The 23,873-nt window shown below is 34.2% G+C and overlaps 3 protein-coding genes across 3 annotated transcripts; 2 read left to right on the top strand and 1 right to left on the bottom strand.

Moving 5' to 3' along the window:
- The first annotated feature begins 5,480 nt into the window (after nucleotides 1-5,480).
- Nucleotides 5,481-10,636, top strand: LOC129870230 (putative late blight resistance protein homolog R1B-23). Its single transcript, XM_055944922.1, has 3 exons — nucleotides 5,481-5,990; nucleotides 7,936-10,151; nucleotides 10,448-10,636. Exons 1-2 carry the CDS (start codon nucleotides 5,553-5,555, stop codon nucleotides 10,135-10,137), a joined length of 2,640 nt encoding a protein of 879 aa, XP_055800897.1. The 5' UTR covers nucleotides 5,481-5,552; the 3' UTR covers nucleotides 10,138-10,151; nucleotides 10,448-10,636.
- A 1,389-nt stretch (nucleotides 10,637-12,025) lies between these two features.
- Nucleotides 12,026-15,689, top strand: LOC129870565 (putative late blight resistance protein homolog R1A-10). Its single transcript, XM_055945389.1, has 3 exons — nucleotides 12,026-12,517; nucleotides 12,930-15,143; nucleotides 15,402-15,689. The coding sequence occupies exons 1-2, from the start codon at nucleotides 12,074-12,076 to the stop codon at nucleotides 15,132-15,134; spliced, it is 2,649 nt and encodes an 882-aa protein (XP_055801364.1). The 5' UTR covers nucleotides 12,026-12,073; the 3' UTR covers nucleotides 15,135-15,143; nucleotides 15,402-15,689.
- A 1,644-nt stretch (nucleotides 15,690-17,333) lies between these two features.
- Nucleotides 17,334-23,563, bottom strand: LOC129870180 (putative late blight resistance protein homolog R1A-3). The gene is made up of 3 exons (XM_055944835.1): nucleotides 22,953-23,563; nucleotides 17,967-20,186; nucleotides 17,334-17,622 (listed from the first exon to the last, which is right to left on the bottom strand). Exons 1-2 carry the CDS (start codon nucleotides 23,388-23,390, stop codon nucleotides 17,976-17,978), a joined length of 2,649 nt encoding a protein of 882 aa, XP_055800810.1. The 5' UTR covers nucleotides 23,391-23,563; the 3' UTR covers nucleotides 17,334-17,622; nucleotides 17,967-17,975.
- Between the last annotated feature and the right edge of the window lie 310 nt (nucleotides 23,564-23,873).

The following is a 23,873-nucleotide window of genomic DNA, read 5'->3' as shown; positions in this document are numbered from 1 at the left end:
TTTAATTGCCGGTAATCTATACACATTTGGAGTGACCCATTCTTCTTAGTAACAAACAAGACAGAGCACCCCATTATGAAATACTTGGCCTTATGAAATCCTTATCTAACAAATCCTTTAGTTGCTCTTTCAAATTCTTAAGTTCCGCCGGAGCCATACTATAAGGAGGAATAGAAATAGATTGGGTATCGGAAAGGAGATCTATGTCAAAGTCAATTTCCCTTTCTGAAGGAACATAGGGCAAATCCGATAAACACATCAGAGAACTCATTAACTATAGGGACCGACTCAAGAGTAGGGGTTTCAGAGTAAACATACCTAACTCGCACAATATGATAAATGCATCATTTGCAAATCATTTTTTGAGCCTTAAGACATAAAATGAATCGACCCTTAACCACCGAATCATTACCCTTCTATTCAAGAATGCTCATTAGGAAAGTGAAACTTAATCACACGAGTCCTACAACATATAGATGCATAAGCGGCGTGTAACCAATCCATACCAATAATGATGTCAAAATTATTCATTTCAAGTTCAACAAGATCACATGGAATGACTTTGTGTAAGACCGACACGGGATAATTTCTATAGGCTCTCTTATCTACTATCGAATCACCAACGGAAGTATAAATCAAAAAAGATTCTAATAACACTTTGGAGTACACATCAAATCTCATAGCAAGGTAAGGAGTAACAAAATACAAGTTGGCACCCATATCAATAAATGCATAGACATCAAAGTTAAATATCCATAACATACCCGTGACCACATCAGGAGTCTCATCCATCTTGCCTAGCATGAAGATCATAAAATCGGTTGTTGTGTTAACCACCCTTAGTTTGAGCTTGGGCACCTTGTTGCACTTGACTTACTTGAGGATGACCTTCTCCGCCTTTGTTAGCAACTTAAGGGCACTCGGGTTGCTTATGGACCATCTTGCCACATCCAAAACAAGTTTCCGTTCCCATTAAGCATTTCCCTCCATGATTCTTCCACACCTTGCATATTTAGGAAAAGAAGGGCTACTAGCATTCATAACTCCTCCTTATTGAGATTTAGGGTATGACACTCTATCCTTAGCAAACTTCTTCCTCGAACCTTGTCCTTATTGAGAGGGACCACTTCTACTACTGGCTCTAACCGTGGAGCACTCACCTTGATATCGGGCCCTCTTAAAATCCCTTATCTTCATCTCCTTGAATTTTTCTCCTTTAATTTGTTCGGTAAAAGTCATGAGCTGAGATATGTCCATCTCCTTAATAAGCATAGCAGTACGACATTCTTTAGCAACCAAGTCAGACACCCCTGATATGAATTGACTCATTTATACACGTGGATCGACAACAATAAATGAGCATACTTGGATAACTTAGTAAACTTGAGGGCATAATCCCTCATCCCCATATTACCTTGTCAAAGATTTATAAACTCCAACACTTTAGCCTCCCTTAGCTCAAGAGGGAAAAGGCGATCAACGAAAGAAAATTTGAAAGTTTTCCATTCAATAGGACCTTCATCCGCCTTCTCCAGCTTTTATTGAGTGTACAAACTTGAGCAACACCCTTAAGTTGGTAATCCACCAACTCCACTTTCTCTTCTGAAGTCACCCCCATGATACTCACTATCTTGTAGACCTCATCTATGAATTCTTGAGGATCCTAATCAACTTTTGAGCCATGAAACTCCGGAGGGTTCATTCATGCAAAGTACCTCACTCCTAAGGCTGGAGCATAGGATCATTAGGAGGAGATACAACCCCTTGGTTGGTCACCACTTGGGCTAGCATAGTACTAGCGGTCTGAAACTCCACATTAGTCACTTTATTCGGTAGGGGGCCATTGTGTTGAGGAACTGGGAAGCTCGGGCTTCATTAGCATTGGTTCCTTTTGGCAATGGTGGTTTTCTTGGAGCCATTTTTCTAAAAATCGCAAAAAACAATCATTAGGGAAATGAAGCCTTAGAACACACTCGATCGCGCAACATAAATCATGAAATGAGTGAGAATTTCTAAAATAACTCATAGCCTACTATTCATACATGAGGCATGTTTCACATCTATGAATAAGACTCTACTTGACGGGGCACATTAGACACCCTAGGACATCTTAAACCTTGTACTCTAATACCAAGTTTATCATGATTCGACCAAGAGCCTAGTCATAACACAGCAATCAAAACTCTGAACGGCTCCAATCAAGCCTTTTGTTCATATCATAAGCATACATAAAGTAAAGTAAAAACAAAAAAATCATAAGAGAGTCTAAACCATGAATAGTAAACAAAGAAAGTCACATGACAACATAGACTCAAAACATTTGTCCAACTAGATGCCTCTAATTATAAACATGGGTGGGACAAGACATATCCCTAGCTCATCCTCAATATGAAAACATAACAAAAGTCTTTGAAAAATAAGAAATGGCAACTCATAACTTGTCCTCGATAGATGAGGACTCACCAAGACTTTGCCGGAATAAGAAAGCTCACTAGCCACGTGGGTGGATATGATCCTCAACCTCAACCCCTATATTATGATACAATGTCGATAAAATTTGCGTTAGTATGTTTGAATGTACTAAGTATGTGGGCATGACATGCAACATAAATCATAAGATGCAATGACCAATATTATACATGACAAAAGGATAAGTAAAGTCATGAGAAATATCATGATGATCAAAGCATTTAAATGACATAGTGGAAGATCATAAAATAGCATAATACTCATATATAAGTCTGGGATAGGAACCATAACTGACAATAAGACCATGCGAGCTATAACATGAAATTCTGATGTTGCCCCTACACTAGAAAAAAGGGAAATCTACTTGTCAAGGTAGACACTACCCCGCTAGGTAGGTAATGTACATACGCTATATGTGGATCTACTAGCTAAGACATGAAGGCAAACTATGGTAGCACGTAGTTTAAGAGACATGAGGTTGCTACTAATGTTTTTGGTAGGGCCCCCACCTCAAGTCCATTTAGTGCTAAGTCAAATCCCACGAAATATATACATAGCATAGTAATCATACTTATCATTCATCAAAGACATGATCATAGGTTCATAATTCATGGAGTAGCTCATTTTATAATATAAGTTCAATACGGGTATTGTTTTTCCATATTATGAATTATACTTCCAAAATTCATGTTATTAGGCCTTAGGTCACCACATAGGGCCCTAAGTCACATTTTTCCCTAACTTGAATGAAAATCATAATTTGAAACATGTTCATAATTCATGGTTATAATTCATATTTAAATTTAGAGTGAAAACTAATATACATAATCAATTTTATTGATAACCATAAGAATACCTTGAAAAACATATGACTCCATGGTCAAATTTCATAAATTCATCATAAAGAACAGTTTCATTCATGGGATTTCATAATTCATCCTGAAATCATGTGATTTACGTAAAAATATACTCATAATGATCACAAATAATGGTTTAACACGAAATTGAATTAGCCCAACATAATTCATCAAAATTGAAGTTCAAAAATAATGAGATTTTTGAATTAGACCTTGGACTCCATGAGTGGAAGGGACTCATGAATCAATCCACACATAACTTGATTGAATTTGGACTTGAATTTGAGATAAGAGACTTGATCTTGAAGAAGCCCTAGTGAAAGCTTGATGAACTCTTGAGGAACCTTAGGGACATAAGTCTAAAATTTATTTGGGAATTTATGAGGGAAAATGAAGAGTTTTAGGAGTATATATGATACCATTTGTAATGAATCTAGTCGTTAAAACGTCCACATACATTATTAGAATGTTAAAAAAATACCAAACTACCCCTCATTAAAATTCCAATTGGGCAACTCTATGGATAGGGTCTACCGGTCAGACATTATGACGAGCTTACGACTGGTCCAGCAAGTCCTGATATAGACCTAAAAATTGAGTCTCTGATCTTTTATTACGGGTCGTGTTTATGACTCGTCGTCCTCTTTACGGCTCGTCAAAAAGGCTTGTCTTGTAGGTCTGAAAAACCTACAAGTTGGTAGCCTCTGAAGTTTTATTACGACATGTTTTGATGAGTCTTCCCCTATACGACTCGTCCTGTTGAAACGAGAGTGGATTCTGAGGCTAAATGGGTTGCAGGGTTCAAAGCCTGCTCTACGACTTATTTCTACAGATCATTCTTTTCCCTATGAGTTGTCCAAAGGACTCATCGACCCTGTTTGTGCCTTAACAAATTTTCCAACCCTGAACCCTTATCTACACCTTGCCTCTACGGCCCGTGAAAATTCCTATGGATCGTTGATCCACTCGTAGACTTAGGTTTAGTCATCTTACGGGGTCTTACATTAATCAAGACCAAAATAGAGTATTTGAATTCAGTCATCTTACGGGGTCTTACATTAATCAAGACCAAAATAGAGTATTTGAAATACAAATTCAGTGATGCAATGCAAGAGGGAAGCGTGGAAGTGGGTCTTGACACACATGCCATCCCTGGAGAAATAGTTTTAAGTATCCTGTGCCATCCCTAGAGAGATAGTTTTAAGTATCCTGTGCCATCCCTAGAGAGATAGTTTTAAGTATCCTGATTTTGTAATATAGGAAAGTGGGGACATCGATGATGATATCACACATCGTATAGGTGTGATGTGGATAAAGTGAATACTTACATCCAGAGTCTTATTTTATATATTGGTGCGACGTGGTTAGATTGACTTTGTTGTATGGGATGAAGTGTTGGCTAGCCAAGAACTCTTATATTCATAAGACGCATGTTTTGGAAATGAGAACGTTGAGGTAAATATGTGGGCATACAAAGAATGATAGGATTATGAATTAGGATATTCAGGATAAGGTAGGAGTGACTTTCGTGGTGTATAAGATGAAGGAAGCGAGATTAAAATGGTTTGAACATGTAAAGAGGAGATATGCACTCCCCAGTGGAGGTGCCAAAGGTTGGTTATAGTAGGTACAAGAAGAGACAGAGGTAGGACAAAGAAGGATTGAGGAAAGGCAGTTGGGTATGACACAACACAATTTCAAGTTACTGAGGACATAACCTTAAATAACAGGGTATGAAGGATGCGTACTTTGGGGAAAGGTTATTAGGGAGTGGATGATTATTTTACTTTGAGAGTTTAGGCTCGTTGGTGTTGTAGCTGTATGCCCATATTATTGTAGGTTTTACTTTTTCTATCAATTATCATCTGTTGTTTAGTGTATTTAGATTATCTCACTATTTTATGGTTCTTGTTCTTTTCTTGTAGGTTTTACACTGTTTCCTTTGTGTTAGTTGTTATGTTTTCTATACTATTTTCTTTCTTTTTTGTACTTGAATTTATTGTACTTAAGTTGAGGATCTTTTGAAAATAACATTTCTATCCTAACGAGATAGTAATAAAATCTGTGTAATAAACCCCACTTTGAAAGACTTTATTAATCAACTTGTAAAAAAAAATCCTTTTCCGCGTATTACTGTCTTTATATACTGGTACAGTGAAGTTCTCACAGCTAAATTAAAATACCCTCTTCACATTTGTTAACCAAGCCAAAGAAAGAGATTATTAGATGGCAGATACAGTGGTGAACTTTCTGGTAGAGAATTTGTTGCAACTATTAAGCGAAAATGTGTTGTTAATTAAAGGCGTAGATGATGAATTCAACAATTTGTTAGAAGAAGTACAACGCTTGAAAGCGTTTCTTGACGATGCTTCGAAATATCACAGTGATAGCAAACAATGGGATCAATTAGTGAAGGATATTCAAAAAACTGTACATAAAGCTGAAGATGTCATTGATAAATTTCTAGTTCAGTCGAAGCAGCATCGAGAAAAGAATAAAGTTGGAAGATTTTTTGATAAAGTTAGTCATATTGCTACTGTTAGGGATCTTGCAGCTGAGATTAAAGGGATCCATGATAAGGTGAAAAAATTAAGAGAAAACAATCAACAAGCTTTTCAGCCTAGACCAGTTCTTGAGCTCCCTAAAAAAGGTGTCCACGAGCAGGTTTGATTCAATCTTGAAAACTTTAAAACTTTATATTTTTTGGTTATATTATTGGATTTTCTGAGGAAGTTAGAGGCTCAAGTAAGTAGTAGTTCCTTCAAGTGCCTGCTTTAGAAAGAACATTTTGGAAAAAAGTAAAACAAAATAATAATTATTCTACTTTAGTTAATTAGTGTATAATTTATTTTTTGTTGAAATTTATACATTTTAATTATACCATTATTACTCTAAATATTGTTTATATTTTATATAAATTTTATAACTAGTTTGAGTAAAAAATCGACGATAAAAAATTTAAAATTATTTAACTAACACAAGTTAAAAAAAATTATAAATAATTATTAAGCTCGCACACAATATTTTCCTAATATAATTATAAATTTTGAAGAAATTTTAAAATACTAATGTCAATAATTGTGTGAGTCAAGATATCCCCCGCCACCCACCACCCAGAAAAAGGGGGGAGGGGTGCAATCATTGTATCCACAAATCTCATCTATTCAGATTAGTAACCATATGTATCAGTTGTTTACAAACAAACAAGAGTTGGACTATTATAACTCGGAAATAATTATTATTTTTATATTTTTTATTTGAGTTTATGCGCAATAATTTAAATTGTCGGCGAAATTTAAGAAATAAAAAAAAAATTAAAATTTATGATTTTAAATATGTGGTAGCATTTCTTAGTTATTTTTTAATAAAAGACTTGTAGCATTAAATATGTTAACAACTTTTATATGACTTTAGCATTAAACATGTATATATTTTATATATACGTAATGCATGTAATACAGTAACATATATAAAATAATATTAAATTTTGTAACAAATCCATAAAAAGGTAATTCTACTTTTAATATTAATGAGTTTATATATAAATATGTGAATAAAATAAATAAATAATATATAATATGATACTATATAGATGAGGGATGGCAAATGTCAAGATAAAAGAGATATTGTATAGGATAAGGGGAGAAGAATGTCTATTATTCATACCTGAGGAGGAAATTTAATTTTTATAAAATTGAGGGATGTAAATAAATTTCACCATAATTGGTTTATCTTTTATGTACCAATTAATAATTTCTTCTATTTTTTAAAATTAATTTAACCTTTTTTTAAAAAAAAAAATCTGCATACGTTTGATTCATGCGACTTAACATCGTTAATGTCTTTACATTAATATTAACAGTAAAATAAAATTACAAATAATAAATAAAAAATAAATTAATGTGTAAAAATTATCAGCTTAATACCTAAAATGCCATTTGGACTTTTAAAGATGACCTTTTGACTTGTGTTTTTCTCATTTAAATACTTGTACGAGAGTTGGGTAAATTGAAACAAGGAAGACACAATTAGAATCATCATCATTATTCAGTAAAATAGAGTTAATGGTAAATTCACATCCAAACTTTCAATTATTTCATTTTCCTACATGAACTATCACTTTCGTTCGGGAAGGTAAAGAAAACAACTGATATTTGATGTGTGTTTTAATACATAATGGGAGGTAGTTCAACGAATAATTAGAGTGTGAAACTCATGAAAAATTGATCCCTCAGATAGAAAAATTAAATAACTGATAGTTATGATGTGAAACACGTGACAAGTTGGTATTTGGGGTGTTTATATGATATCATCACAACAAATAGCTCATTTGTTCTCTTTTTTTAAAATATTGACTCTGCTTATTAGAAACTCCTAGTACACACTGTACATGATATTGATAATGTAAGATAGACTCAGTATAACAAGTATTGATTGATATGACAAAAGAAATCGCTAGTAAATAACATGCAATACTTGTATGGTCCTACAGATCAAATTATACTATAGTGCAAGATTATTTATACCATACATAAATGTATATATACAACTTGTGAAGATTAGCCATTCTGTTTTGTGATGTGATTCATTTGATTAATATGTTAAAAAGGGTCCTTCTTTGGAGGATGATGAAGTGGTGGGGTTTGATGAGGAAGCTAACAAAGTGATCAAACGACTTGTTGAAGGACCGGCGGAAAGTCTGGATATTATCCCAGTGGTGGGTATGCCCGGACTTGGAAAAACTACATTGGCAAGAAAAATCTATAATGATTCTAAGCTTTCATATGAATTTTTCAGCATCCCTTGGGTTTACGTCGGTCAGGAATACAAAATAAAGGATATTTATCTTAGGATTCTCAAATTCTTCAAAAAAAGCATAGAAGATCATCTCAATGATGATGTGGACACATTAGCTAAGTTAATAAGTAATTTTATGAATAAAGGAGGAAGATGTCTCATTGTTTTAGATGATGTGTGGGTAGCAGAAGTCATTGATGACGTAAAGAAAGTATTCACAGAAAACAAAAAGGGGCATCGAATCATGATGACCACACGTGACAGATATCTAGCAACTTATGCCAATCCAGAACCTCATGATCTGAAATTCTTGAATGGAAAAGAAAGTTTTGAACTGTTGGAAAAGAGAGTTTTTGGCAAGGGAGGTTGTCCTGATGAATTAGTTGAACTTGGAAAAAAAATTGCAGGAAGCTGTGGCGGAGTACCACTTGCAGTAGTGGTAATTGCAGGAGCATTGAGAGGTCGTCCGAATACAAATGATTGGGTGAGAGTTCAGAAAAATGTGGCAGAACATCTTTATAAAAATACTCAAAAGGGCTGCTTGAAATTTGTAGAGATGAGTTACAATCGTTTGCCTCAAGAAGTGCAAACGTGCTTTTTATATTGTGGTGTCTTTCCTCGAGGCTTTGATATCCCTTGTTGGAAATTGATTCGTTTGTGGATAGCGGAAGGGTTAATAAAGACTCAACAGACATACACTCTTGAGGAGATTGCTGAGTTCTATTTGAATGATCTTGTCAATAGAAATCTAGTGATATTGATGCAAAAGAAATCTGATGGTCAAATAAAAATATGTCGTCTTCACGACATGCTGCATGAGTTCTGCAGAACAGAGGCTAGTAACAAATGGCTCTTTCAGCAAATGCATCTAACAACTGATCAAGCTATTCCTTCCATTCAAGACAAAGATACTTGTCGTCGGTTGTGTATTCAACCCTCTATTCTGAATAAGTTTCTCCTTGATAAACCTATTGCAGAACATGTCAGATCTTTCTATTGCTTTTCCTCAGAACAAAAGCAAATCAACTTGTCTCCTAATGACGTAAAACACATCCACAAAGCATTTACACTTATCAGAGTCTTGGATGTTGAACCCATCAAATTTCTTTTCTCCAAAGATTTTAACCAGTTATATCATTTGAGATATGTTGCCATCTCAGGTGACTTCAAGTCCCTTCCTCAGTTCTTTAGTAAATTTTGGAATTTACAAACTCTAATTATCAATACAAGTAGCTCAGAGTCCACCCTTGATGTAAAAGCAGACATATGGAACTTGTTACAGTTAAGGCATCTCCACACCAACATACCTGCAAAATTACCACCACCTGCTACCACGACCGGTAAAACTTCTTGTCTACAAACTCTTTCTATGGTTGCACCAGAAAGTTGCAAGAAAGATGTGCTAGCAAAGGCTTGTCATCTGAAAAAATTGAGCATTCGAGGGCAAATGGCAGCTTTTCTTGAATCCAAAGGTGGAAGTGGAATCAGCAATCTTGAAGAGCTCAAGTGCCTGGAACATTTGAAGCTGTTAAATGATGTTCTTGACTTGAATAAACCGCTCCACCTTCCTGCAGCATTTTTCAGACTCGTACGAACAGTGAAGAAGTTAACTTTGGCAAACACAAGGTTTTCTTGGAGAGATGCGAATAGATTGGCACAGTTGGAATCCCTGGAAGTCCTAAAGTTGATAGAAAATGCATTCATAGGTGAGTCTTGGCAGCCAGAGATAGGAGGTTTTAGCGCGCTCCAGGTGTTGTGGATTGAAAGGTCGGAATTAGAATCTTGGAAGGCATCAAGTCGTAATTTCCCAATACTTCGCCACCTTGTTCTTATCTGCTGTGATAACCTCAAGGGTGTGCCACTTGGGTTGGCTGATATACATAACTTTCAAGAGATGAGACTGGACAATTCAAGCAAAACAGCAGTCATATCTGCAAAAGAGATAAAAAGCAAGAAACCAAAATTCAACCTCACCATTTTCCCTCCTGAAACTGATTCCAAGGACACAGAGTGAGTGAATTTTGAAAGGTCAGTTGAATTCATTTATATTGACATGATTAAATCTCTGTTGTAGTCTTCTTTATGTTTTTGTCTACACGATCATATCCGCATAACATGCCTTGTAAAACGATATCTTGTGTAGTTATTTGAGTTTTCTGCTAATATCAATCCATTAAATTCCATATTTAGCTAATGTTTCCCCTTACATTCTGAATCCCACTCTATTCTTACTTATGTGAATGGTTCAATATAAATTGAATGCTTTGATAGTATACCAGATGGATTACTTTATTCTTATTTACTATTTTTCCTCCTTTCTGCAGGAGAGGATCGACACATTGATCTTGTTGGGAGTTCATGTATATGGACTGTTTTTTTTTTCCAGTTGTATATTTGTTTGCATGTTTATTCTGTTTTTGTGTATTTGCTTTGTTTCATTTTTCTGAAAGTGTTACTTTCATGTGTCATTGTTGTATGATTTTACTTAGTCTTTGTTTGAATGTTATGCTGAATCTTCTTACTTCCATTTGGGATTTTCTTTGCCTTTGTTTTGATTGAGGAGGGTGATCTATTTTCCCTTTGATTGTGAATGAATTATTTCTAGGATTGGAGTCTTAATATCAATCAGAACTTTGATTCTCCATTCCTGTTTTGCAAACCTGATTTCAAATATTTTTTTTGTAGTTCAAGAACAACTTGTCTATCTCCCACAAGATAGGGATATGTAAGATTTGTATACACTCTACTCTTTCGATATCTACTTATGGACTCATAACTGAATATGTTGTTCTTCCTGCTTCGAATTGCTCATATCTATTTTGAAGTTTTCTTTTTTTAGTTTATTAAAATTTCTTTAAAAGTTGTACTTTTTAGTTGAATACACACACATATATTACTAGTTAAAAATGCAAAGAAAATGAGGCCTAAAGCTCTTGTTTTGCTGGTCTTATGCTTTGATCGGTACTGATAAGGCTCCTTATTTAAGACATGTTTAGAAACTGATTCTTGTATGATGTTTTTTATATTGACCATCATCAAAACTTCACATTCAACAAAGCTTTAACATCCACTTATTTTCATGAAAAACATTTTCCTCCCTACAAATCATACTCCCAGAATTAGAGGTGTAAAATTTTCTTTAAAAAATAACTAAACTAATTACACCAATTTATTAAATCTATGAACAAAATCAAATCAACATAAAATCATTTTTTCCGACTACCTCGGATCACCACCATCTGAATAATTTGCCTTGAGAGAACCGGATGATTTCTCTTCTTGGTCTAAAAGACTCAACTATTTCTTTCCTACCATATTGTATACACTGCACCAACTATGGTATATTTAAAAAAAGATCAAATATATTTTCACTTACCTTTGTGATAAACTAGAACTTTAAAACGTTAATTGTATAGGAATCTTCAAAAAGACAGTAAAATGCATATGAGTACAAAATACTTTCATTAAAATAACTATGTTCAATATACCAAATTCATAAATTAAACGCTATATTCAAATTGAATACATATTTACAAGTTAACTTCTAATATGAAATCTATAACAATGTATGTAATTCTAACTTCCGATCTGACTACAAACAAAATATTTACAAGTCCAAATTTGAAAGAATATATCTAAACATTGAACAAAAAAGAATATAATTTTATGTATAAATATATTATGTTGGTTTGGTTTGATTTTTTTTTTTAATATAAAACCAAATCAAGAATGATCGAATTTGTTTTCAAGGTTAAACCAATCGAATTGAATTTTTTTCTTTGATTTGTCTTATAAACCCTTACTCTCAGTTGTTAAATTATTGCTAGTTGCATTTAAAATAAAAATAAAGAACAAAGACTGGGTCAACTCCACTACATTATTTATATATAGCTGAGGTGATGTGAAAAATATCTTCTCACATTTGTAATAACCAATTATTAAAAGTAGATATGGCAGATGCAGTGGTGAATTTTCTGCTGGAGAATTTGACACAGCTATTAAGTGAAAATGTGCAGCTAATTGGAAGTGCAAAGGAAGAGTTTAAAAATCTAATTAAAGCTGTTCAACAGCTAAAAGCATTTTTAGACGATGCTGCAAAATACGGAAACAGCAATAGCGAGCAGTGGAAAGTTTTGGTGGAAAATATACAGAAAACAGTGCATAGAGCTGAAGATGCAATTGATAAGTTTCTGGTTCAAGCAAAGCTGCATCAAGACAAAACCAAAATGGGAAAGTTATTTGATTGGCGATACTATGTTGCTACTGTTAGAAATCTTGCTGCTGAGATCAAAGGCATTAATGATCAAGTCAAGGAACTTTGTCATACCAATCAAGCTCTTCAACCCACCCCTCTTCTTCAGCTCCCTAAAAAGGTTGACCCCGATGTAGATGAGGTATAATAGAGAGATTATTTGATTTAATAGAATCCTCATAAATGATAATACATTTACCTGGAGATTAAAGAAGAACTTATAACAGCTCTTGGCTTTTCATTTTCTATGTTGCAACACACTAAAAAGGAAAGGGTGTCATTCAGAGTGTTTAGATTTGGTTATTCTGTACTTGTTTGTTCAGTGAGTGATTGAGGATTTGGATATTCTAGAAAGAGGTAATACTTATACATCTTTATATCTATAAAATGACTGTGATTGATGATGATCTCTATTGTTTGACTATGTGGAATGAACCTGTCTACTTGCTTTATAACTGTAATCATATACTCATCAGCCTATGATGCCTACCAGTAAATAACTGTAATCATTTCTTACTCTGTTTCTAATGCAATCCATTTATTATGTTAAAAAGAGTCCTTCTTTGGAGGATGATGAAGTGGTCGGTTTTGAAGAGGAAGCTAACAAAGTGATCAAGCGACTTGTTGAAGGACCAGCGGCAACTCTGGATATTATCCCAGTGATGGGTATGGCCGGACTTGGAAAAACTACACTCGCAAAAAAAATCTGCAATGATCCTAAGATTTCATATGAATTTTTCATGATCCCTTGGGTTTACGTTGGTCAGGAATACAAAATAAAAGATATTTATCTTAAGATTCTCAAATTCTTCACAAAACGCATAGAAGATCATCTCAATGATAATGTGGACGAATTGGCTAAGGCGATAGGTGGTTATATCAAGAAAGGAGGTAGATGTCTCATTGTTTTAGATGATGTGTGGGTAGCAGAAGTCATTGATCATGTGAAGAAAGTTTTTGCAGAAAACAAAAAGGATCATCGGATTATGATGACAACACGTGAGAAATGTGTTGCTATTTATGCCAATCCAGAACCTCATGATCTGAAATTCTTGACTCCAAAAGAAAGTTTTGAATTGTTGGTAATGAGAGTTTTTGGCAAGGGAAGTTGTCCACATGAATTAGTAGAACTTGGGGAAAAAATTGCAGAAAAATGTGATGGAGTACCGCTTGCAGTAGTGGTAATTGCAGGAGCATTAAGAGGTCGTCCTGACAAAAAAGATTGGGAAAGAGTTGAGAAAAATGTGCTGCAACATTTTTGCAAGGATACCGAAGATAGCTGCTCGAAATTTGTGAAGATGAGTTATGATTATTTGCCCCAAGACGTGCAGACGTGCTTCTTGTATTGTGGTGTCTTTCCTCGAGGCTTTTATATCCCTTCTTGGAAATTGATTCGCTTGTGGATAGCAGAGGGGTTGATAAAGCCGCAGCCTATGTTCACTCTAGAGGAGATAGCAGAGTTTTATTTGAAGGATCTTGTCAATAGAAATTTAGTAATAATAATGCAAAAGAGGTCTGATGGTCAAATAAAAACTTGTCGTCTTCACGACATATTGTATCAGTTCTGCAAAAAGGAGGCTAGTAACAGATGGATTTTTCAAGAAGTATCTCCAACACCTGATCAATCTATTCCTTCTATACAGGATCCAGATACTTGCCGTCGATTGTGTATTCAACCATCTACTCTGTGTGACTTTATCTCCACAAGACCTTTTGCAGAACATGTCAGATCTTTCTATTGTTTTTCCTCAAAACAAAAACAAATTGACTTGTCTCCTAATGACATCAAACTCATTCACAAAGCATTTCCACTTATGAGGGTCTTGGATGTTGAATCTCTCAAATTTCTTTTCTCCAAAGAATTTAACCAATTATTTCATTTGAGGTATATTGCTATCTCAGGTGACTTTAAGGCCATTCCTCAGACCATTGGTAAATTCTGGAATTTACAAACTCTTATACTTAATACAAGTACCTCAGAGCCCACCCTTGACGTAAAAGCAGACCTATGGAACATGTTACAGCTGAGGCATCTGCACACCAACATACCTGCAAAATTGCCATCCCCAACTACCACTACAGGTAAAGCTTCTTGTCTGCAAACTCTTTCTATGGTTGCACCAGAAAGTTGTGAGAAAGATGTGCTAGCAAAAGCTTGTCATATCAGAAAATTGAGCATTCGAGGGCAAATGGCAGCTTTTCTTGGTTCTTACAAAGGTGGTATCAACAATCTTAAAGAGCTAAAGTGTCTGGAACATTTAAAATTGTTGAATGATGTTCTATTCATGAATAAAGCGCTTCGCCTTCCACCAACATTCTCCAAACTTGTACATACAGTGAAGAAGTTAACTTTGATAAACACAAGGTTTGCTTGGAATGAGGCAGATAAATTGGGGACGTTGGAATCCCTTGAGGTCCTAAAGTTTAAAGAAAATGCATTTGCGGGTGATTCCTGGAAGCCAGAGACTGGATTTAGGGCACTCCAAGTCTTGTGGATTGAAAGGTCAGAATTAGAAACTTGGGAGGCTTCGGATCTTAACTTCCCCATGCTTAGGCACCTTGTACTTATCTCTTGTGATAAGCTTGATGCTGTTCCACTTGAGCTGGCTGATATACCTGACCTTCAAGAGATGAGGCTGGAGAACACAAGCAAAGCAGTGAAATCCGCAAATGATGTTCGGGATAGCAAGACATCTAAAAGCAAGAAATTCAAGCTAAGCATATTCCCTCCTGAAAATGAACCCAAGGTTGCACAGTGAAATTGAAAGGTAAGTTGAATTCATTTATACTGAAATGATTAAATCTACACTATAGTCTTCACTAATCTTCTTGCTGACGTACATTATTTCTGTAATTATTTGATTATTCTGATATATATAGCAATCTATGAAGTTCCATAACTAACTAATTCTTTCCTTACATTATGAATTGCAGTCTGCTCTTTACGTTTATATATGGATCGACCATGATTTGGAATAGAAAATACCATTTGTTTATTTCTAACATAATTTTCCTCCTTTCTGCAGGAGATAACAGAGCACTTGGACATTGAGCTTGCTGGAAGCCAGGGGTCATCAGACAAATAGCTGGAATATTGTGATTTTGAAATAAGGCTAGGTCTGTTGCATTTCGAGTTCCCCTTCGTGTGGATTGTTTTTTTTAATTCGATTGTGAAACTGTTTGCATCTTTCCCATTCTGTTATGGTTGAATATGCTTTGTTTCATTCGTGTAAAACTGTTGTTTTCATCTATCATTGTTTTGGTTGAAAGACATCTTACTCCGAAAACAAATGTGCTATTTCAAGTCTTATTAACTTGGTATCTTAGCTTTCAGATGAATTCTAGTTAATTATTTTTAAATCAAAAGGTTTCAAGTTCCAATTATCAATCTATCCTACTCAGACACTGCCGTATCCTAAAAAATTGCTCCATTTGAAAGTTGGAAACAGAACAAGAATGATAATGCACAAGAGATGAATCTTGACCTGCATCGTCGTGTACAAATGATAGGAAAATCAAAAAAAAACTCTCTCAGGGAATAACAAATTGATTCCGTTGGTTGGCTGAGGTTTTCCGTCTATAAATTGCTATAGATATTCCTTTATACAACCTCAACTTTTATAGTTATGCTTTATTTTTGTGTTTCAGGGAACTCATCCATAACCTCTGGGAGGAAAAAAAAACCTCAGAGCAACCTCAGAACCCCTCCCCCCACTCCCCACCCACCCACCCGCAATTAATGAGCCTTGAAGTGAGTAAAAAATACAACATTTAAGTGACTTTTAAGTTATAAAACAAAGAAAAATGACCTGCTGAGTGAATTGTCCTAAGTTGAGTGAACAGCACTTGACAGGTTGAGGTATGAGGTTATACCACATAGCAATATATCTCGTTGAACCCTCTCGTAATCAATTTATTCTTGTAATGTCAATTACTTGAGGTTCAGACTGCAACTGAACGTCTCTGGACTACAACTAAATTGGAATGAATCACCTTTACTTGAGCTACAATTTCAGTCATTTTATCCAAATATTTAAACAGCACACGAACTCATCAAAAACATATATAACTTGAAGCATGTGTGTGATCCCAAAAACACAGATGAATAGAGTCTAAAATGATTTTAGCAACCAAGGAATCAATGGTCGATCCAAAATAAAGTAACCTGAGTACCTGACCTGTAGACTAGAGCAAGTAATGAACAATTAGATAACCAAACAAGTAGTTAAGAGAAAGAAATCCTGAACCAACCACTATGCCCACACAACACCAATTATCCGAACCAAAGTAGAAGCCAGCAGCCGTAGAATTCACAAACCAGATTCCGTGTCACAAACCAAAGTGACGAACAGACTTTCTTGTTTCCAAACCAGATTATGTGTTGCAGAAGAGAAACAAACCTGGAAGTGACGAATAGACTTTCCAAACCGTGTTTCCAAATCTACTCCGCCTCCTTCTGTTGTGGCGGTGACACAGACTGACCACTTTAAAGCGTGGATCAGAAATCCTAACCTCTTCCGTAACACGGCCAAAACAAGATGAAGCCTATTTCTGAAACAGAGCCAAAACAGATCAACACGAGCCTATAGGATCTGATGCCATGGAAGATCTTGTCATACTCCAGTAAGTGAGCAATGAATAAATACAATACATAAGTTGCTAACTAAGGAATGCAATTAAGAGGGATTCGTGCTACTTAAATATAGCTACGTACATTGCTAAGATAAAGTCTATATACATTCTGTAACATCAAAAGAAGTAAGTTATTATCTTTAATTTAATGATAAGTTTCATGAAAATTTCATGGGTAAAAGGGATTAGAAAGCCAAAATCTTATCTCTAAGCACAACATCCAGAATTCAGTTTGCATATACTGTATATGGTTTTGTATTTTGAGCTTGAAACCTTCCAATTCATCTGACAGATTCCAAGTTGTTAACAAAACACACAACACTTCATTGAAAGATAAAAGCAACTGTTTTACTCTGAAACAAATCAAATACAACCACATGTAACAGAATAGTTAAAGAAGCAAACAGGCTTACAATTGAAAAAGAAACAGTACACATGATCAGAAACTTGAAAAACAACAACTCCAGGGAGCAACATTTATTTAAAATATTACAAAACACAAAAGACAAACAGGTTTTCTTTATTGGAACAATCTTATCAGATGACTGGACGACAGAAAACATGAAATGCTGCGACATCATACACATGACCCCAGGTCGAAGTCCCGAGTCTCTCCTGCAGAATGAAGGAAAATTGGTTAATGAAATAACAGGGAAACAAAGAGAGGAAAAGTGTCGCAGATAGGTTTAGAAAGAAGCTGCTAAAGCACTCAAAGTAATCCATTTAGTGCATTCAGAATGTAAGGGAATGAATTATAGTTTTACAGATTGTTATATATACTAGAAGAATGAATTAATTACAATAGATACAGTCTAACGGGATATTCTACTAAATGAGACATGTATAGAGATAGATGGAGTCACAGAAAATGTATACCAGATGAAAACGAAGATATATAGCCTTGCAAACAAAATTTAGCGAACACTGTAAGTACTATAATACAAATGAATTTGACTGACCTTTCAACTTCACTGTGCGGTCTTGGATTCGGCTTCAGGAGGGAATATGCTGAGCTTGAATATTATGTTCTTAGATTTCTTACGTTGCAGTATATCGTTTGCAGATTTGACTGCTTTGCTTGTGTTCTCCAACTTCATCTCGTGAAGGTTAGGTATATCAGCCAGTTCAAGTGGCACAGCGTTGAGCTTATCACACGAGACAAGAACAAGGTTCCTAAGGATGGGGAAGCTAAGATTCGACGCCTCCCAAGTTTCTAATTCTGCCCTCTCAATCCACAATACCCGGAGTTTGCTAAAACCTCCTACTTCCGGCTTCCAAGTCTCACCCATGAATGCATTTTCTTTCAACTTTAGAACCTCAAGGGCTTCCAATTGCCCTAATTTTTCCGCCTCACTCCATGCAAACCTTGTGTTTCCCAAAGTTAACTTCTTAACTGTACGTACAAGTCTGAAGAATGCTGCAGGAAGTTGAACTGTTTTATTCATGTAATGAACATCATTCAACAGTTTCAAATGTTCCAGGCACTTTAGCTCTTCAAGATTGCTGATTCCACTTCCACCCTTGGATTCAAGAAAAGCTGCCATTTGCCCTCGAATGCTCAATTTTTTTAGATTACAGGCCTTGGCGAGCACATCTTTCTTGCAACTTTCTGGTGCAACCATAGAAAGAGTTTGAAGACAAGAAGTTTTACCTTTCATGGTAGCAGGTGGTGGTAATTTTGCAGGTATGCTGGTGTGGAGATGCCTTAACTGTAACAAGTTCCATATGTCTGCTTTTACGTCAAGGGTAGACTCTGAGGTACTTGTATTAAGTATGAGAGTTTGTAAATTCCAGAATTTACCAAAGGTAGGAGGAATGGCCTTAAAGTCACCTGAGATAGCGACATACCTCAAATGAAATAATTGGTTAAAGTCTTTGGAGAAAAGAAATTTGAGAGATTCAACATCCAAGACCCTCATAAGTGGAAATGCTTTGTGAATGAGTTTGATTTCATTAGGAGACAAGTCAATTTGTTTTTGCTTTGAGGAAAAACAATAGAAAGATCGGACATGTTCTGCAGAAGGTTTCGTGGGGAGAAAGTCTTCCAGAGTAGATGGTTGAATACACAGTCGCCGGCAAGTATCTGGGTCCTGTATAGAAGGAACAGAGTTATCAGCTGTTGTACATATTTCTTGAAAAAGCCATTTGTTAGTAGCCTTTGTTCTGCAAAACTCGTGCAACATGTCGTGAAGACGACATGTCTTTATTTGACCATCAGACCTCTTTTGCAACAATATCACTAAATTCCTATGAACAAGATCGTTCAAATGAAACTCTGCTATCTCCTCAAGAGTGTATGACTGCTGGGGCTTTATTAACCCTTCCGCTATCCACATGCGAATCAATTTCCAACAAGGGATATCAAAGCCCCGAGGAAAGATACCACAATATAAAAAGCACGTCTGCACTTCTTGAGGCAAACGATCGTAACTCATCTCTACAAATTTCAAGCAACTCTCTTGGCTATTTTTAAAAAGATGTTGTGCCACATTTTTCTGAACTCTTAGCCAATCATTTGTAGTCGAACGACCTCCTAGTGCTCCTGCAATTACCACTACAGCAAGTGGTACTCCACCACAGCTTCCTGCAATTTTTTTTCCAAGTTCTACTAATTCATCAGGACAACTTCCCTTGCCAAAAACTCTCTTTACCAACAGTTTAAAACTTTCTTTTTCAGTCAAGAATTTCAGATTATGAGGATCTGGATTGGCATAAGCAGCTAGATATCCGTCACGTGTGGTCATCATGATTCGATGCCCCTTTTTGTTTTCTGCGAAGACTTTCCTTACGTGATCAACAACTTTTGCTTCCCACACATCATCCAAAACAATGAGACATCTTCCTCCTTTACTCATAAAATCACTTATCACCTTAGCTAATGTGTCCTCATCCTCATTGAGATGATCTTCTATGCGTTTTGTGAAGAATTGGAGAATCCTAAGAAAAATATCCTTTACTTTGTACTCCTGACCGACGTAAACCCAAAGGATGCTGAAAAATTCAAATGAAAGCTTAGGATCATTATAGATTTTTCTTGCCAGTGTAGTTTTTCCAAGTCCGGGCATACCCACCACTGGGATAATATCCAGACTTTCCGCCGGTCCTTCAACAAGTCGTTTGATCACTTTGTTAGCTTCCTCATCAAACCCCACCACTTCATCATCCTCCAAAGAAGGACCCTTTTTAACATAATAATCAAACGGATTGCATTAGAAAACAGAGCAGACAATATTTGCATTTATTAGTTTTTTAACAATTACTGTATGGTCATAAATAAGAAATTATTGAATTTGAAGAAGAAAATAAGAAATCAATAAACTTAGATACAACAATTTTTAGGCAAATTTACTACTAGGCATAGACACATAGTGTCTAGCGGCCTTTTATTAAAAATAAAAAAATAAAAATCTCAATATGAATAAGTACAAGCAAGAGGGCTCTGTTGTATTTGTAATCTCAAAATTATGGGCATTTAGTTAGTGGAAGTCAAGAAAGAATACTAATTGTTTTCACATATTTTGTCAAATGTGGTGGCATAAATGTGTTCATAAGCACCGACCATACCACTAAATTGCCTAGAAATAGACATCTCCACCATGAACACAACATCACCAAAAATTCAATTATTTCTATATTTTCAAATATGCATCTTTCAAGAATCTTAAATAAAATGACCATAAATTATTTTATAAGACATTAATTAATTTCTTGTAATTACATATTTGCATAGAATTTTATAGTATTATATACAAAATTCTCATATTTATTTAAATTTTTCTTTTGATTATTTCAAATTAGTTATCCTATCCTATATAATGGAGTCCTTCACGTTTTATGTTTAGAATTTCCACATAATCCCCCCTCTGTTTCAAAAAGAATAATCTACTTTCTTTTTTAGTATGTTTAAAAAAAAATGACCTATTTTTTTGTAACACTTTAATTTTAGCTTTTAACGCGACATATTAAGGCCACAAAATTAAAAAAATATTTTGATACATTTAACATAACTTTAATTTAGGACTACAAGATTGAAAAGTCTTTTTTTTTTCTTAAACTTCGTGTCATTCTTTTTGAAATGCAAAGAGTATAATATAACGAAATCAAGTAATTGATTTTTTCAAAATATGATAAGATATTGTAAATGTGTATGAATACTATTATATAGGGGTTTAAACATTTAATATCAAATTAGAAAATATTTAGTTTCAAATTTGGGTAATATTTGAAATCACTGGGAAGTCAATGGCAGATTCATGATTTTCATTAAGAAGTTAAAAAATAAAAATATAGTATTTAGGACTTGAACTTGAAATAACAAGGTGGATTTTAAATCTCCTAAATCACTAAGTCAACCTCTAGTCCTGTGCTTAATAGATTCAAAATCTATATATACACTTAAAATTAAAAAGAAATACCAAATATATCTATGGTAAGTTTTGATCAAGGAGATCCAAATGTACACCCAGACAACTCCCCCCCCCCCCCCTGGATCCGCCGTTGATCATAGTGTGAAAAATCTTTATATCATGAGTAATTTGAATTGCTATAGGTTATTCAATTATTCAATATTGTTAATCCATATTTGTTACTTTTAAAAGTAATTAATATTCATAATATATATGATTGTGTAAACTATTCTACACGAATAATTTTTAATTTATGTGACACATTTCTCGTCTCAAAAGTCAATTTAATTATTTTTTAAAATTAAATTAGACTAGATGACATGATATGAAAAAGGTAAAATTTAGATATTTAAAATTATATGAAAAATAATATAAGTTACAATTTTTTAAATATTAAAATAATTTTTAAAAAATATATTTTAAAATATTAATCCAAATGTATATAATTTTTAATATCCAAAAATGGAACGTATCACATAAATTAAAGAAATCGAGAAAGAAATGAATAAAATCTTATCCATTCCTTTTTGTGATGCATGTTTGCAAATTTGAATAGATGAGATTTGGATGCAACTTTTTCTTTTTTATTTCTTTGAATATACTCCCTTTGTCTCAAAATTAGGTGATAGATTTTCAAATTTTAAATTTCTAAATTTTAATTGTGCACTAGGAGATGTAACCTTTAAAAAAAAAATACTATAAATCCAAATAATTACTTTTTATGTTTTAATGTATGTGACATTTTTGATCGAACATGAAATTTAAGAAATAAAGAAAAATTTTGTTATATTTATTAAACTGTCCTTATTAAAGTCACTTTAATATTTACTTTTAATTGACTTCTTTTTTTTCACAATAAAATGTAAAATGAGACTCAATAAGAATAAAATGAGAATAAGGGACAGCCCGGTGCACGAAAGCTCTCGCTATGTGCGGGATCCGAGGAAAGACCTGATCACAAGGATCTATTATACACAGCCTATCCAATACATGATTTTCTTTTAGTCTTTCTAGGATTGGGTCTTATATTAGGGGGTCTTTATGTAGCACACTTTCCTTTTAGTCTGTCTCCAAAAAATGTCACATTAATGAAATATTTTCTCCGTCTCATATTAGTTGTCATGTATATTAAAAATAGTTGTTAATTTAAACAATTATGAAAGAATTAATTACATTTTTTCAATTTTACCCTTAGCATTAATTATTGTAGAATTAAGAGACACATAAATAAATAAAGATTAAAAAATTAATAAAGGGTATATTAGTCAAATAATGCTCATAATTAATGTTTTTTTAAAAATTGTACAAAATCTTATCATGACAACTAAAATGAAATAAAAAAAGTAATTTATAATCACACAAATATTCAAGTAACACAAATTTCAAATCTTCATTTTTTTTCTTTCAACGCCGTGCAAAATCAACATGAAATGATATGGAGAGAGTAACAAATAAGCAAGTGTAAAACAGAAGAAACAAATATCACATAAATTAAATATTCAAAAAATTTCGATAAAATATTTGGGGCTTTTAGCATACCTGGTTTACTTCATGCTCTTTCTTAGGGATCTCAAGAATTGGTTTAGGCCTAAAAGATTCTTTATTGTCTTCTCGAAGTTTCTTCACCTTCTCATGAATGTCTTTGATTTCAGCTGCAAGAGCCCTAACTGTTGCCAGATGACTCACATCGAAGAATCTCCCTACCTTATTTTTCTCCCGATGCAGCTTCGCTTGAACCAGAAACTTATCAATAACATCTTCAGCTTTATGTACCATTTTTTGAATATCCTTCACCAATTGATCCCACAAACTGCTATCGCTATGGAATTTAGCAGCATCGTCAAGGAATGCTTTAAGGCGTTGCAGTTCTTCCAACAAAGTTTTGAAATCATCGTCTACGCCTTTTATCAGATCTAAATTTTCGCTTAATAGTTGCAACAAATTCTCCACCAGAAAGTTCACTACTGCATCTGCCATTCGGATTTATTTGTTTCGAAATTGGTTAAGTAAATGCCAAAGGAGAGAGGAGGATAGTTTTAGCAATGAGAGATTTACTAGTTCATCATCCCAGATAGCTCTAGTATATATGAAGAAGCTAAAATGAAAAATTAAGTTGGACTTCTTAAAATCTAAGTCTTTTTTTAATTCTAATTTTAAATGCACCGGCAAGGGTAAGTAACAATAATTTAACAAATCTAATATTGTTGTGTATTGGATGTAATTTTTCACACCATATTGTGTATTGGATATAATTTTTTCAGGTGGGCCCCACTTTTAAGTGGGCAATGCTCTTCTTCTTGTGCATATATATATATATATATATATATATGCAAGATTGGTGCAAAAAAAAAAATACGAGATGAAAATACTTACATAGAAATCCTCTTCTACTCTCTCTATTTTCTGTTACTTTCTTTCCTTCTTAAATTTTCAAGTTAATTTATTTTATAACACGTTATC

Source organism: Solanum dulcamara, chromosome 10 (assembly GCF_947179165.1).
Source record: "Solanum dulcamara chromosome 10, daSolDulc1.2, whole genome shotgun sequence".
NCBI classification, from domain to species: domain Eukaryota; kingdom Viridiplantae; phylum Streptophyta; class Magnoliopsida; order Solanales; family Solanaceae; genus Solanum; species Solanum dulcamara.
Note: the sequence above shows the minus strand (reverse complement) of the source record. Positions and strands in the feature narration are given on the sequence as shown.

Excerpts from the sequence above, each read along its gene's own strand:
- LOC129870230 (XM_055944922.1), top strand. The coding sequence starts at position 5,553 with ATGGCAGATACAGTGGTGAACTTTCTGGTAGAGAATTTGTTGCAACTA. Across the intron at positions 5,991-7,935 it reads AAAAAGGTGTCCACGAGCAG|GGTCCTTCTTTGGAGGATGA; the intron begins GTTTGATTCAAT and ends TATGTTAAAAAG.
- LOC129870565 (XM_055945389.1), top strand. The coding sequence starts at position 12,074 with ATGGCAGATGCAGTGGTGAATTTTCTGCTGGAGAATTTGACACAGCTA. Across the intron at positions 12,518-12,929 it reads TTGACCCCGATGTAGATGAG|AGTCCTTCTTTGGAGGATGA; the intron begins GTATAATAGAGA and ends TATGTTAAAAAG.
- LOC129870180 (XM_055944835.1), bottom strand. The coding sequence starts at position 23,390 with ATGGCAGATGCAGTAGTGAACTTTCTGGTGGAGAATTTGTTGCAACTA. Across the intron at positions 20,187-22,952 it reads AAGAGCATGAAGTAAACCAG|GGTCCTTCTTTGGAGGATGA; the intron begins GTATGCTAAAAG and ends TATGTTAAAAAG.